The 16,149-nt window shown below is 43.4% G+C and overlaps 1 protein-coding gene across 1 annotated transcript in view; it reads left to right on the top strand.

Annotated features, from left to right (window-relative positions):
* col28a2a (collagen, type XXVIII, alpha 2a) overlaps nt 1–16,149 on the top strand; it is a gene marked incomplete at its 3' end in the record, with an annotated part of 142,147 nt that overhangs the window by 38,082 nt on the left and 87,916 nt on the right. The window contains 3 exon segments of the mRNA XM_084314357.1: nt 4,558–4,626; nt 7,719–7,787; nt 10,305–10,373. Coding sequence (XP_084170483.1) covers nt 4,558–4,626; nt 7,719–7,787; nt 10,305–10,373 — 207 coding nt within the window.

Genomic DNA, 16,149 nt, shown 5'->3' with positions numbered 1-16,149 from the left:
AGTTGACAACTAATCATGGAGTAATACATCATGTATTTAACGTTAGCTAGCTAACCATGTTATTGTGCCTACTGTTACACAGCTAACAAGTAAGCAAAGTTGACAACTTGTACAGTGTTACATTTCATTACCAAAGTAGTGACATGAAATTTCAAGTAAAAAATGTAGATAATACTTACATATCAGGCGTAAAAAGCAGGCTGTCCATGATCAAATGAAGGTCGTTGGCTCACCCTGAATGCCAACCAACTAGCAACTACCACTAAACAATAATAAGTCCTAAAAGGGCAAATAGTAAAATGATCAAACAATTTTTATGCTAGCAGTGGAAAGGCATTGTGGGGGGGTGGGGGGGCCTTGCAGGAAAGGTGGGCGTGGCCGTTTTTCCACAAAGGAATGATTTTAGTGAAAAATAAATGATTGCAATCAACTCAGAATCATGAAAAAACCCTAGTTTGACCCCTCACAAGTTACCCAAGGCCAAACGGAACATTTTAGATTTTTCGAAAATCGGTATTTGGTACCTCAACTTTGAGCAGTTGTTATGAAAAAACATACAGGATTTTAACTTCAACTTTTTAATACATCTTACTACACACATTTACAAACACATTAGTGAAGAAATTGATTGGTAAGGATTTAGTTTGCAGATCGGCCAAATATTTGATAAAATGCCCTTACAGTATGCAGGTTAGTAGTTCATTTCAGAACTAGTGAAGTTCAGAAGTGTGTCTTTAGTTGTGAGTAACTGGACACAGAGTTGTCTGACCTGGGGCGCCCCGGTGATGCACCACGTATACACTTGTAGCGTAATCGTAACGTCCTGGGTTCAAATCCGGCCCAGGAAGGACATGTGTTACATGTCCTCCCCATCTCTCGACGAGGTAGAAGACGACGAGGTAGAAGAGCCGGCGTCCGAAACAGATTGAGATCCAAGCGACACAGAACCACATTGCCCAGCATATTGTTGGCCAATGTGCAATCGATAGGAAACAAACTGGACGACATCAGAGCACGGATCCAATTCCAGAGGGACATTCGGGACTGCAACGTCCTCTGTTTCACAGAGACTTGGCTGTCTCCAGACGTCCCAAACCATGCAATATAGAACCGGCAGATCACTTCTTCGTTCTCCGCAAGGACCGAACGGCAGAAGAATCACTAAAGACGAAAGGAGGCGGCATAGCTTTCATGGTAAACAAGGAGTGGTGCGATATAGGCAACGCAAAGGAATTGTCTAACCACTGCTCCCCAGACCTGGAGTATATCACCATCAAATGCCGACCCTTCTTTCTCCCGAGGGAGCTAACGTCCATCATCATGATCGGAGTATACATTCCACCACAAGCGAACACTGGGGCCGCACTTTCAAAGCTACACGACGAGGTAAACAAACTACAGATAGCTAACGGTGACGCTGCCATTTTGGTTCTGGGCGATTTTAACAGCGCACGTCTTAAAAAGGTGTTGCCAAATTTCTATCAGCATGACTATGCCACCAGAGGCGAGAACATATTAGACCATGTATACTCGCAATTTAAGAATGGGTACAAGTCACAGGCTCTTAGTCCATTCGGTAAGTCCGATCACGCCGCCATCTTTCTTTTGCCAAAATATAAACAGAGTCTTAAGCGAACGCCGGTAGTATCGCGAGAGGTTAACCGTTGGACTGTGACGTCAGAGGAGACACTCCAGGCTGCACTTGAATGCATAGACTGGAATGTATTCCGTGATAACACAGCCAATATTAACGAATACACTGAAACGGTGCTTGACTTTGTCTGTACTCTGGTAGAAGAAACAATCCCCTCTACCACAATTAGAATCTACCCAAATCAAAAGCCCTGGGTAGATAAATCCGTCCGTGAGGCTCTGAAAGTGCGCACCTCAGCCTACAACACCGGGCTTGTGACAGGCAACATGGATGAACACAAGACGGCAAGATACAACGTCAGGAGAGCAGTAATAGAGGCAAAACGGCGTTATAGGGATAAAGTTGAACTTCAGTTTGAACAGGCTGACTCTAGAGGTATGTGGCAGGGCCTCAGAACAATGACAGATTACAAAGGCACCTCCCTCAAACTGAACAGTGAAATCTCCTTAGCAAATGAACTCAATACCTTCTATGCGAGGTTTGAGGCTGTGAATAACAACACCAGCCTACAAGCCACGGCAATGGGGGGGGGGGATCTGCTGATGGAGACTCAGTGTTCAGGGTAACAGAGCATGAGGTGAGGCGGACCTTTAAAAAAGTGAATATCAGGAAGGCAGCAGGACCGGACGGCATCCCCGGCCGCGTCCTAAAAGTCTGTGCCGACCAACTGGCCCCGGTATTCACTGACATCTTTAACCTGTCCTTAGAACAGGCTGTCATCCCCACCTGTCTGAAGAAGTCCACCATCATCCCTGTACCCAAAAAATCTACGCCCGCTTGCCTCAACGACTACCGCCCTGTAGCTCTCACCTCCATAGCCATGAAGTGCTTTGAGAAGCTAGTGAAGGGCTACATCTGTTCCTCCCTCCCCATCAACCTGGACCCCCTGCAATTTGCATACCGCAAATTGGTCCACGGAGGACGCCATAGCCCATGTGCTGCACACAGCAGCCTCACACCTGGACAAGAGGCAGGGGAACTATGTGAGAATGCTGTTCATCGACTACAGCTCAGCATTCAATACCATAGTCCCCTCCAAACTCATAGCCAAGCTCAGGGACCTGGGCTTGAACTATGATGACCTCTGCCAGTGGGTCTTGGACTTCCTGACGGGCAGACCCCAGGTGGTAAGAGCAGGCAACTGCACCTCCTCATCCATCACGCTCAACATAGGGGCCCCCCAGGGCTGTGTTCTGAGCCCCCTCCTCTACTCCCTGTACACACATGACTGCGTGGCACAGCGGAACAACAACACAATCATCAAATTTGCTGATGACACAGTAGTGGTGGGCCTGATCTCTGCCAACGACGAGAGGGCCTACCTGGAAGAGGTAGAGAATCTGTCACAGTGGTGTCAGGAGAACTGCCTCTCGCTGAACGTCAGCAAAACAAAAGAGATGATTGTGGACTTCAGGAGGTCGGGGGTCAAGGACTACAGCCTCCTCAGCATCGACGGGGCACCGGTTGAGAGAGTGAACAGTTTCAAGTACCTCAGAGCCCACATATCCGAGGACTTGACATGGACCACACACATTGACAGTGTTGTGAAGAAGGCACGACAACGCCTCTACTTCCTCAGGTGCCTAAGGAAGTTCCAAGTCAGTCAGAAGATCCTTAAGAACTTCTACTCATGTACAATAGAGAGCATCCTGACTGGCAACATCACCTCCTGGTTTGGGAATAGCACTGCACAAGACCGTAGCAGACTACAAAGAGTGACACGTTCAGCCGAACGCACAATTGGAGGGGGGCTTCCCACCCTCCAGAACCTTTACAACAAGCGGTGCAGGGGTAAGGCTAAGAGAATCATCAAGGACTCCAGCCACCCGAACAACTGCCTCTTTGAACTGCTGCGGTCAGGCAAGCGATACCGGAGTCTTAAGGCGAGCACAGAAAGACTCAGAAGAAGCTTCTATCCCCAGGCCATCAGGCTGCTCAACGAACAATAAACACTATGCAACAACCATCAAATGCACACAGCACACACACCCACACGCACACACTCACTTTAAACAAACAACACACTGCAGCACCCACTCTCCACACTTTAGATCACCTAAACACACTTTATATTTATTGGTAAAGGATTTGCACTACAACTCATACACCTTACTGTAAATTGTACCTAAATTGTACCTCATCCCATTTCTGCTTTGCAATATATAGTATTGTATATTAGTACATTGCATAGTATATTGTATATTGTATGGTAACTCAGTTACTTCTATTCTGCATCGAACATTGTACATATGTCTATACTGAACACTGTGACCTCTATTTTTACTTCTATTTTACATGCTATACTATTTTATTTCATACTTATCTTGTCTAGCACAGTCTCTGGAGCGTAACAGTAAGAAGCATTTTGTAGAGGGCGCTCCAGTAGCACACCATGTACCGCGCTGCGTCGCGGATCGGCTGACCCGAGTTCGATTCCCGGACCCGCCGTCATTTGCCAAATGTCTTCCCCTGCTCTCTCTCCCGTTTCACCCTCACTGTATCTGTCAGTGGAAAGCGATAAACGCTAAAACATTTTTAAATAAATAAAGTTTAAAAAAAAAAAAAAACATTTTGTATAAAAGTATTCTGTACTTCTGTATGACAACTATTAAAGAAACTTGAAACTTGAAACTCTCTCTCTCTCCCAATTTCCAAACTGTCCTGTCAATAAAATGCACTTAAAAATTCCCTAAAAACTATATATCAAAAAAAGAAAAAGAAAAGAAGAAGTGTCTGACCTGAGGGCGAGGCTGAATGACAGCTTCCTGTCTGAATGACAGCTTCCTGTCCCCTCTGCCTGCTGCCTCAGCTCAGAGCCTGTTCCTTTGTGACGTGATGTTGTCACTTCCTGTGAGCTCCAGTGCTCCTTGGTGTTAACATGTTTCTAATTCTCTCTGCCACAGGGAGACCGGGGGATATCTGGTCCAGCTGGAATGCAGGGGGAGTTTGGTGTCGGACTTCCTGGACCGAAGGTAAATTCTGTTGTCAAGGTGCGGCTGGGTAGCGCAGTGGACTAAGCACTCGCCTACCACCGCAGAGACTCTGGGATCGAATCCAGCTGTCAATGGTACCTCCGGCTCAGTCAGTCGTCCCTACTAACATAATTGGCAGTGTTAGCGGGTGGGAAGCTGGTGGGGTATGTGTCGTGGTCGTTGTAAACAGCGACTCCTACTGGTCGGTCGGGGCGCCTGTTCAGCAGGGAGGGGCTCTGGGGGAGATAGCGTGAACCTCCACACGCATAACGTTCCCCCAGTGAAACTCCTCGCTGTCAGGTGAAAAGAACTGGCTGGCGACTCCACATGTATCGGAGGAGGCATGTGGTAGTTCTACACCCTCCCCAGGCCGACAGACAGTGGGGCAATGCACGCAACGACCAGGAAGGGAATTGGCATAACGACTAAATTGGGATGGGTGAAAAATACAGAAAGCCCAAAAATACACACTGTGTGGCTCAGCGGAGTAGCAATACAATCATCAAATTTGCTGACGACACAGTGGTGGTGGGCCTGATCTCTGCCAACGACGAGAGGGCCTACCTGGAAGAGGTCAAGGTCCTGGCGGGATGGTGCCAGGAAAACAGCCTCTCCCTGAACGTCAGCAAAACAAAGGAGATGATTGTGGACTTCAGGAGGTCGGGGGTCAAGGACTACAGCCCCCTCAGCATCGACGGGGCACCGGTTGAGAGAGTCAACAGCTTTAAGTACCTCGGAGCCTACATATCCGAGGACTTGACATGGACCACACACATTGACAGTGTTGTGAAGAAGGCACGACAACGCCTCTACTTCCTCAGGCGCCTAAGGAAGTTCCAAGTCAGCCAAAAGATCCTTAAGAACTTCTACTCATGTACAATAGAGAGCATCTTGACCGGCAACATCACCTCCTGGTTTGGGAATAGCACTGCACAAGACCGAAGCAGACTACAAAGAGTGACACGTTCAGCCGAACGCACAATTGGAGGGGGGCTCCCCACCCTCCAGAACATTTACAACAAGCGTTGCAAGGGCAAGGCTAAGAGAATCATTAAAGACTCCAGTCACCCGAACAACTGCCTCTTTGAACTGCTGCGGTCAGGCAAGCGATACCGGAGTCTCAAGGCGAGCACAGAAAGACTCAGAAGAAGCTTCTATCCCCAGGCCATCAGGCTGCTAAACGAACAATGAATGAACACTACACAACAACAACCACCAAACGCACATAGCACACACATCCACACGCACACACTCACTTTAAACAAACACACTGTAGCACCCACTCCACACACTTTATAGCACACACCCACTTTAAACAAACACACTGTAGCACCCACTCCCCACACTTTATATTTATGGATGAAGGATTGCACTACAACTCGTACACCTTACTGTAAATTGTACCTAAAATTGTACCTCATCCCATTTCTGCTTTGCACTAGATAGTACTGTACATTAGTACACTGCATAGTATTGTGTATTGTATATTATATGGTAACTCAGAACATTGTACATATGTCTATACCGAACACTGTGACCTCATTTTTCCTCTTCTAAATTCATGCTATATTATGTTATTATGTTATTTGATACTATCTTGTCTAGCACAGTCTCTGGAGCGTAACAGTAAGAAGCATTTGGTATGAAAGTATTCTGTACTTCTGTATGACAACTATTAAAGAACTTGAACTTGAACTTGATGATAGCATGTACAATAATGCTGTATATACTGTACATTATACCGTATATATATTCTTATTCTTATCCACATCTGTCTGTACATACCTGAATCCTTTTTACATATCTGTAGATACTATATCTATATCTGTACATATCCCTACTCTTACTAGTTACGCTGCTGGCAGTATGACTTACTACCATAGTGTCATTATACCTGTATCACTGTACATATTAATACTACAGTACATACATCTGATCAGCACTATTACTCAGTAGTACTCATTTATATTAGTATATACCCAGTTTAATCACCTGTACATTGTATATTACTGTTGCACTTTACTGTTACATTTACACTCTGGTTGGAGGCCAAACCTCTTTTTGTTGTACTGTACTTGTGCTGCATGATGACAATACATTTGAATCTAATCTAAAAAAAAAATACATTCCCATAGCAAAGGTTTTACAATATTTTAATTTTGACAATTACAAATAGAAATCCCTTGAGCCATATAGACTAGGCCGAGCTCTTTGAAGTGACTCCACTTCCGGTGGACTGAATTTGATGTAAACGGAACCCGCCCCTGGTTGCCGTGGTCTTTTTAGATTCAGATTCAGTTTCAGAGTTTTATTTGCCACATGGAAGCAATACAATCATTAAATTAAAATCCTAAATAACGTTTTACCATGGGCAAAAGGAGCAGGAAGAAGAAGAATTCTTATAGTTACCTGCCCCCTATTCCTAAACTAAACAAGTATTACTTGATGGTCGGCCTACAACCTAATTTACACAAGATAATAATTCATACCATATACAAACAAAGAAACAAACAATCCACAGATTAAACAATAATAATAAACAAGAAAAGAAAAGATCTCACTATTCAGATTCACGTTTGAATTTCATATTATTGACTAAATTTCTTTTAATTGACAAACACTATTACATCCCTTAAGCTCGCTATGGAGAGAATTCCACAACTTTATACCAATAACTGAAGGAGTCACATCTGTTTAAGTGTGGTACGTGCAAACTGATGTTTAAAATTGTATTCCCTCCTACTAAACTCACTTTCTAAATGAAAAAGATTGGTAACACTTTATAATAACACTCAGTTATAAGACCTTTATAACATTATTGAATGATGAACAAATCAAGTACAAACAATGTTGATAATGAGTTATAAATAATGTATAACTAATTTGTAAATGTTATACAAATATAGTTATAAATGATTTAATAATAATTTATGAATGTATATAAATGGTTTGTTCATGATTAGTTCGTTATCTATAAATACCTTATAAATGTCTTATAACTGAGTGTTATTATAAAGTGTTACCAAAAGATTTTGTAACTTTTCTGGCAGTGTCTTGTATCTCCTCTCCACTTAACCTCTGTCTGCTTGCAGGGCGACATGGGGTTCCAGGGTCGGCCGGGGCCTCACGGTCCCCCCGGGACGGGTGAACCTGGATCCTCGGTGAGTAAAGGAAAAATGGACTCCTGACACTTAATAATAATAACTTCATTTTATATAGCGCCTTTCAAGAGACCCAAGGTCGCTTTACATAGGGGGGGGGGGGGGGGGAGTAACAAAGTAACAGACAGTGGACAGACACAACATATACATATACATATTCTGTGTATTGTCGCAGTGAAAAGGGTTAACCGTTTGGTAGTGCGGCAGTGAAATGGTTAAAGTATCTGAATATGCACAATATTTCACTGCAACACTACAGAATGGTTAACCCTTTCACTGCGACACTACAGAATGGTTAACACTTTCACTGCGACACTACAGAATGGTTAACCCTTTCACTACCACACTACAGAACGTTAAGCCGTTCACTACCACAACCGTCTGTAGTGTGGTAGTGAAATGGGTTAACCGTCTGTAGTGTGGTAGTGAAATGGGTTGATTGATTGATTGATTGATTGAATTGATTGATTGATTGATTGATTGAAAAGTTTATTAACAGATTGCAGAATGGGTACAGTACAGTACTTAAGCATTACATCACGCGCAGGAGTGGTTTGTGAACAATAAACCATGCCTAGGGGTGGTCGTTAGACCCCCCTAGGCATGGTTTATTGTTCACAAATCACGACTGCAAGTGGTGTAATGCTTTTATACAACTGCCACATTCATCCAACCTTATTGCTATACAATAAACACACATTAATCGAAGATTTATTGAAAAAACCATCCGCCAGAAAAAGTAGTTCCCACAACAACAAAAAAGAGAAATTGCCTCCATGTGGAAGCAGCTCGGAAGTGCATCCAACCAACTAACACATCCAACTGTGTGTTATTGGAATCCAACTGCCTTTCAACTAAGACATCCAACCAACTAACACATCCAACTGTCTTTCAACTAAGACATCCAACCAACTAACACATCCAACTGTCTTTCAACTAAGACATCCAACCAACTAACACATCCAACTGTCTTTCAACTAAGACATCCAACCAACTAACACATCCAACTGCCTTTCAACTAAGACATCCAACCAACTAACACATCCAACTTTTCTTTATTTTTTAATTATGAAGTTAGTGGTTGTTATTGGAATGATTGATTGATTGATTGATTGAAAATTGTACCTAAGGAAAATTGGCTCAATTGCAAGAAAAGTAATAGACAGTTATGATATTACATTCTGCATAATTCGTATGCAAAATATTGTGGTTCCCTGCTTTAGTCTGTTGACACATTTATATAAAAAAAATTAGGGATGTCCGATATTATCGGCCGACCGATATTATCGGCCGATATCGGCAGTAAAATGTGATATCGGAAAATATCGGTATCGGTTTAAAAAAAATTTAAAACAATAACAATATTGCATACAGTGAAATTATTAGTTACCTGAAATTATTCCGTTTTTTTGGGGGGGAAACCCTGCATATATCGGTATCGGTTGATATCGGTTGATATCGGTATAGGAAATTAAGAGTTGGACAATATCGGAATATCGGTATCGGTAAAAAAGCCAATATCGAGCATCCCTACAAAAAATGCTTGTGTAGTCCTGTGTCATACCAACTGAATTGTATAGAAACAACTCACCAAAAGTGACTATTGCACAACTGATTTGACAAAAAAATCCACCCCCCACCCCCCTCCCTCCGCGCCATACCTTGCCTTTTACTTACATTACGCCACTGGGTTAGTGATCACACAGCAGCGGTTCTGTTTGGGTCCAACAGGTGTCAAAAGCTCAGTTCTGTATCAACATGATCCCACATTACATACTGACTGTATACTGTTGTACACCACAAAGAAGTCAAACACTACAATGTACAAAGATTCATAAAGGGGGGGGGGGGCAGTAGAAGAGGCATTTAGAGTCGTTCAACGAATTGCATGATTGATTGATTGATTTATTGATTATTAAATGTTCATGTCATGCACACAAAGTGCACAACCCTCTCACATTATTACACATTACATTTCATTGTATTTCATTTCATTTCTGAATTCGGATTACATAATATGCAGATTACAGCTCGGTCTTATTAAAACAAAGTATTCTGTCTTCCCTCCCGAGCTTTTGGCAAATAGAACCTGCTACAAAAAAGTGTCCTGAAGCTTCTTCTTATGACATTTAATGTGAGTTTTCTCTGTCTGTGAGAAACCTCGAATGATCCCTTTGACAACCAGAATTTACAGGGAGGATACAGGCAGGTAATAAGTCATCATGACAATAAGGTTTGGAGCTTTTATTGTGTTCTCCTTGTGTTGGAACGTCTCCTCTTTTATATTTATTGAATGATTATCAAATAAATGCAATCAATCAATCAGTCAGATTTTTCTGCAACACAATATACAACACAACACAACACAATATATACAGCGTGCCGTGACGTACATTGTATGAAAGTGAGCACCTGAAACAAGCCCACTAACCAGAGGCGACGGTAGGAAATTTGACCTGATGAGAAAACGACTTTTTGATGACGAGTTGACAACTGATGTTTTGGCTTCTTTTACAGGGGCCTCAAGGGCCACAAGGTGTTCAGGGAGAGAAAGGGCCCCTAGGCGAGGGGTTCCCTGGACCAAAGGTATGATGACACATCTGTCACGAAGGAATCAACCCCAAAGCAGCAGAAACACGATATGGGTCCAGATTAGAATCCTAAACAAGACTCTGTCATTCTGAATGCTCTTTAGAACAGTGCATTGTGGGATTGAAGATTGCCTACGACATATTTGTCAAAGATTTGCTCATAAATCTATATTTGACCAAAATCAGGCTTTACCTACCTTGACCCTCCCTGAGTTGCTGAGTCTCTGAGAACTCAAATCATACTATAATTTGAATTATACTATGACTCCTACAGTATGTCATCTGGGTCTTTATTGAACTAGAATATAAACTGCTGCAAAACGACGTTGTCAGACTGACTTGTCCATAGCTGGAATTGGAACAAGGCCCATTAAAAAAGTTATTTCCGTTTTTAAAGTATTGAAATATCTTAATGAGATAAGTGAACTGAAACTCTGGAGTGAGATACATTAAATACATTTAGTGATTAGTTCATACATTTTTAGTCATTAGTTTTGTTTTCTTGAAAACATCTTGAAATAAGGCTGATCACTTCTTTCAAGATGAAAATTCTTGAAACAGGTTTGAATTGTTATGTTTTGAATTGTTAATTGTGTGGAGTTATCTCACATAAAAAAGGTTAAAGGTGTTGTAAGTGATATCTTCTTAAATAAGTGTTAAGTAGCTCTACATTCCGACAGCCATCACTGATATAGAGTGTCTGGTCAGTAACATGGGTCTCCCAGTCCCTCCGCTCTGCAGTAAACAGCCATCACTGATATAGAGTGTCTGGTCAGTAACATGGGTCTCCCAGTCCCTCCGCTCTGCAGTAAAAACAGTCATCACTGATATAGAGTGTCTGGTCAGTAACATGGGTCTCCCAGTCCCTCCGCTCTGCAGTAAACAGCCATCACTGATATAGAGTGTCTGGTCAGTAACATGGGTCTCCCAGTCCCTCCGCTCTGCAGTAAAAACAGTCATCACTGATATAGAGTGTCTGGTCAGTAACATGAGTCTCCCAGTCCCTCCGCTCTGCAGTAAAAACAGTCGTCACTGATATAGAGTGTCTGGTCAGTAACATGGGTCTCCCAGTCCCTCCGCTCTGCAGTAAACAGAAAATAAATATTCTGGTATCCCTTCCCACTTTATCCAATCAGGAGAGAGAACCCTAGATATTTCAAGACATCTTGCCAAGACAGATTTTCTGGCAGATTATTTTACTTGTTTCAATCACATATTTGTTTTTATTTCTTATTTTTGTCAGACAATTTTTGCAGTGTGGAGTTCTCCTGATTGGATAAAGTGGGAACGGGATACCAGACGATGTATTTCTCTGTTTACCGCAGAGCGGAGGGACTGGGAGACCCTGTCGGGATGTAGAGCTATTATTCTAATATGTAGACACTTGTTTTAACAAAGAAAATACAGCTTATAGCACCTTTAACCAATTTCTTGTAGCATTGTCAGGTGTGAAAACAGGGGAGACTAAAATGTATGCCCTCACTGGACCTGCAAACCCACGGGCCAGAAGAAAATGCTTACATGTATTTTATTTTTTTTACTTGTAGCTAGTGGGAGTGATTAAGGTTAGGGATCGGTTTATAAACAACTTTAAAAGGCTAAAGACGAGATGACCCGCGGCTTCGCAAACCGGGCTTGCAGGCCCGGTGAGGGCGTTTCGTCTCAACAACGCCAACATCAAAGAGCATTTCCTGGGCCTGAACTCCCTCTAGATGTCGGGGGAAGGGAGAGGATCGACATCAGACTATATCTTTTATAACTCTAGCTGTTCTTCAACACATGGGCCGCATCTGTCAAAACCAGAACCCCGCTGCGTTACGACCGCTGACCCGCGACTCCGGTCCTCACTCGAGTGTTACCGCTCCTCTCACTGTTGTACAGGCATCAAACCTAGACAAACAATCGCTCCCTTCCGCGCTACAGTGTGTCCCGTTCACAGGAAAGGGCGCGTTGGGACTCACTAGAAAACTTCACACGACGCACGCAGATGCGTGAGCGGGAGTACAGCGTGAAAAACATGGCAAACGTTGTTACCGTGGTTACGATTACAGCTGCAGAGTCACGGAACGGAAGTCACCGTGGTATATTGATGCTGAAGTAAATTATAATACACTTTATTTCTATAGCACCTTTCATACGAGAATTGCAGCTCAATGTGCTTCACAGCGGTGAAAAAGACAGGGATGAAATTAGCACAAAATTGGCATAAAGTGCAGACATACATAAAACAAGCAAAAAATAGATTTTTACAGTTTACACATTAGGATCTAACATGCCAATAGGCCTCTTTGTTTATGGTTTGATTCTATGGCAGTTTTAGTAGACAGTAATAAAAAGAGTCAAATAGAATAGACAGAGATGCAGTAGTGCAGTGCAATAAAATAGTTAGTCAAATAGAATAGACAGAGTAAAATGATGCAGTAGTGCAGTGCAATAAAATAGTTAATAAAAAACAGCCCTCATTTACAATACAATAATCACAGTGTTGCAGAACAGCGCATCGCTCCACTTTGAGTCTAAATGACATTAGCTATCTGTGTTGGGGAAACGACTCAGAAACGACTAGCTACTTCACAATGAAAGAAGTTCCAATACATCTTGATTACTACTGTTTATCAAACTGACACTGCTTTGAAAAAGTAGTTCATGTTGCAAATACATTGCAATTGTAGTTGTAATGTAAAATGATTATTCCTGTCTGAGTCTGGAATGTCATATACAGGTATTTGAAGCAACAACTGGATTGAGACATGAGTAAAGTGTGTTTTGACATGGTGTGTTTTACGGAGAGGACCGTTTTTGAGGTGGAATCAGGAAAATGCTAACTATTTTTAGCTAAATATGTCGTTTGTAATTAACCACCTTAACTACGTGATCCAATATAGTTAACTACTGCCAAAACGACTAGGATTTTAATGTAGTTAAGATAAAATAAGTTATTCCTTTATTGATTCCCTTGCGGAATGGGTGTGGGGGGAGGGGAGGTACAGGTGTGGGCAGGGTAATAGTAGAAAGACATCAATAAAGGCAATACAATTAGATCTAAACATAAAAATATGAGAAAAAATAAACGGTGTAAACAAAGGTGCAGATGAGGTCCTGTGTGCCCTATAACTATACCACCCAACTACTGTGGGACGTAGTTAAACTAATAACTGTACTACACCTAGTCCCCAAATAATAGTCCCCCCTACAGTATATTTTACTCTGTCTATTCTACTTTTTATTCTTTCTATCACTGCCTATTTTAAAACTGAATCAAACCGTAAAAACAGAGAGGCCTATTGGGATGTTAGATCCTAATATGAAAAATGTTGATTTTATATGTCTGCTGTAAAGCACTTTGAGCTGCAATTCTTGTATGAAAGGTGCTATACAAAATAATAAGGTTTATTATTATTATTATTATTATTATTATTATTATTATTATTATTATTATTATTATTATTATTATTATTATTATTATTATTATTATTATATAACTGTAAACTTGATACGTCAGTATATCAAGTATCCACAACACCCTCTCACTGCTTAGAACCTGTGGGGTCAATTTGGTTCCTTTGAACAGAAATCTTTACATAACTCACGGGCAAAAGGCAGATCTTAGAAAGCCAGGACGGCATCCCGAGGCAACGAAACATCTGCTGCAACTGTGCCAGATGCTAACGGCACTTCGGGGGAACCTTAAGAGAAGGGGGTGGGGGGGGGGGGGGGGGGGGTCAGAGAAGTTCTATAGGAAGGGTCAACCAACCCATACACACACACACACACACACACACACACACACACACACACACACACACACACACACACACACACACACACACACACACACAATTAATATGTTCCTGTCTGTGTGTCTGCATTTCATTAGATATGTCTGTTGCTTAGGCTATGTTCAGACTACCAGGGGTCGCACAAGGTCTTTCAAGTGCTTAAAGTGCTTGATTTTTTTTGTACAAAAAAAAATGAAGGCCTGAAAACCACATCGCCAGCGTATCGGACAGGGCCCAAATCAAGAGTAGGCCCTTCCCCCCTTAGCTTACTGCACCTAGTATTCCCAGGGGGTCCCCCATCGAAGAACTACCAGGGCCGAACCTGCTTAGTTTCCGAGATCTGATGAGATCGGGCATGTCCAGGTTGGCATGGCCGTAAGCCCCAAGAGGCTACCCCCCCACAATACTGTGGGGCCAGACGGTGCGCCGGGGAGACAACCCCCAAGGGGGTTGACCCCTCAATCCAGGCAACAGGCCAGAACTCGACCTGTGCCTGGAGCACTGCGGAATAGACAGGCGCCCAAAGGGTCTACTGTAAGAACAGTACCCGGCGGAAGGGGTGTTCGGTATGCTGTGCACCATGTCATGACCTCAACAAAGGAGAGGCCGACACAATTGGCAGACGTCATGAAAAATGCGGGGGCACACTCTCGGGCAGACAGGGTCAAGCCCGGCCTCAACCCGAGAGTCAACTCTGCTACCAACACACCGGAGAACCAACCACCTCCCTATGTTTAGTTTAACAGGAGGCGGTTGTTCCCTTAACCCACCAAGAAAAACCTAGAAACAAAGTGTTTCAGTTTTCAAAGGGTTAACCCAGGCCAACAGGTCGACGGGAACGAGTCCGGACCTGGGCCTGGCGGACCGGGACCTACACAGGGATGCCTAGAGGGGTTGACAGCAACCACCTCGACAGCCCCCTCCCATCCCTGCCCAGCAGGGGGAGGGAGGAGTGAAACAATGGAGAAGGACCAGGCCCCCTAACACAGCGCAAGGTACAACACAGTATGGACCAAGCACGTCACTGTTATGGGCAAGTCGTAGTGGCATACACATGACACACATATCCACGACATCAATCCCCATGAAGCCCGGACTGACCCGGCATTTTACCCCCGGAAAAGCACAAAGTCCTTCAGGGTACCAGAACAGCAGATCTGCGCCCCGGCGGACAACGGGTTAACTGACCTGGTCCGGCGTGACCAGAACCAGTCCCGCGTTCTAGTCACGCCGCCATCCCCAGTCCTAAGAGGGGGGTAGGTACGCGTGTCGATCTAAAACATCACAGAGGGAACTGGTAACACGCCGCGTACGCGCGCGCGGGTACGTGCATGCGCACAGAACAGATTTTTTTCATTACTGAAAGATTGTATTATTATTCTTCCAATGTGATTGCGTGGCAAATACATTTCTTTGTAAGAATATATCTGCATTTTGTCAGTACAAGATTAATCAGTGATCACATTGAATTAAAACATGATTATTTCCAGTGCCACGATTATTTATTTCAAGAGAAACAAACAGGCAAATAGCCTACCTTAGTCAATCTGGACAAATACATTAGGGCCTATAGACTAGAAAAAAAGAAAATCTGTTTTAAATGCGGTTACTTGCCTTGTTGTGGAGTGGCAGCTGTCTCTGTTGTGGGGAGCGCGGGCGTTGGAGGTTCTCTTGGGGAGCGGCGGTGGCATCGTTGGTTCAGGTAACATGATACTGTTGTCAAATGATCTGTTTATATCTGTTTGTATTTGCGGGCGGGGGCGTGGTTGAAGACGCGCTTTTGTTATGGGTGGCCGGGTACTTAGCGCACAACAAATGGTTGCGCGTACACGCGAGTACACATCCGTGCGCGATCGCGCGTACTTCTGCCTCAGTGATCTGGTAACACGCCGTGTAACCGCGTGTGACCACGACTGCACCACTGGACGCGACTGAGGGCAACCCCGTCAATTCTGCTCCTCACATAAGAGGGGAAGACAGAAGTTCCCCCAA

Source organism: Notolepis coatsorum (genome assembly GCF_963971535.1).
Source record: "Notolepis coatsorum genome assembly, chromosome: 5".
NCBI classification, from domain to species: Eukaryota; Metazoa; Chordata; class Actinopteri; order Aulopiformes; family Paralepididae; genus Notolepis; species Notolepis coatsorum.
The sequence above is the reverse complement of the archived record's forward strand: the minus strand, read 5'-3'. Positions and strand labels throughout refer to the sequence as shown.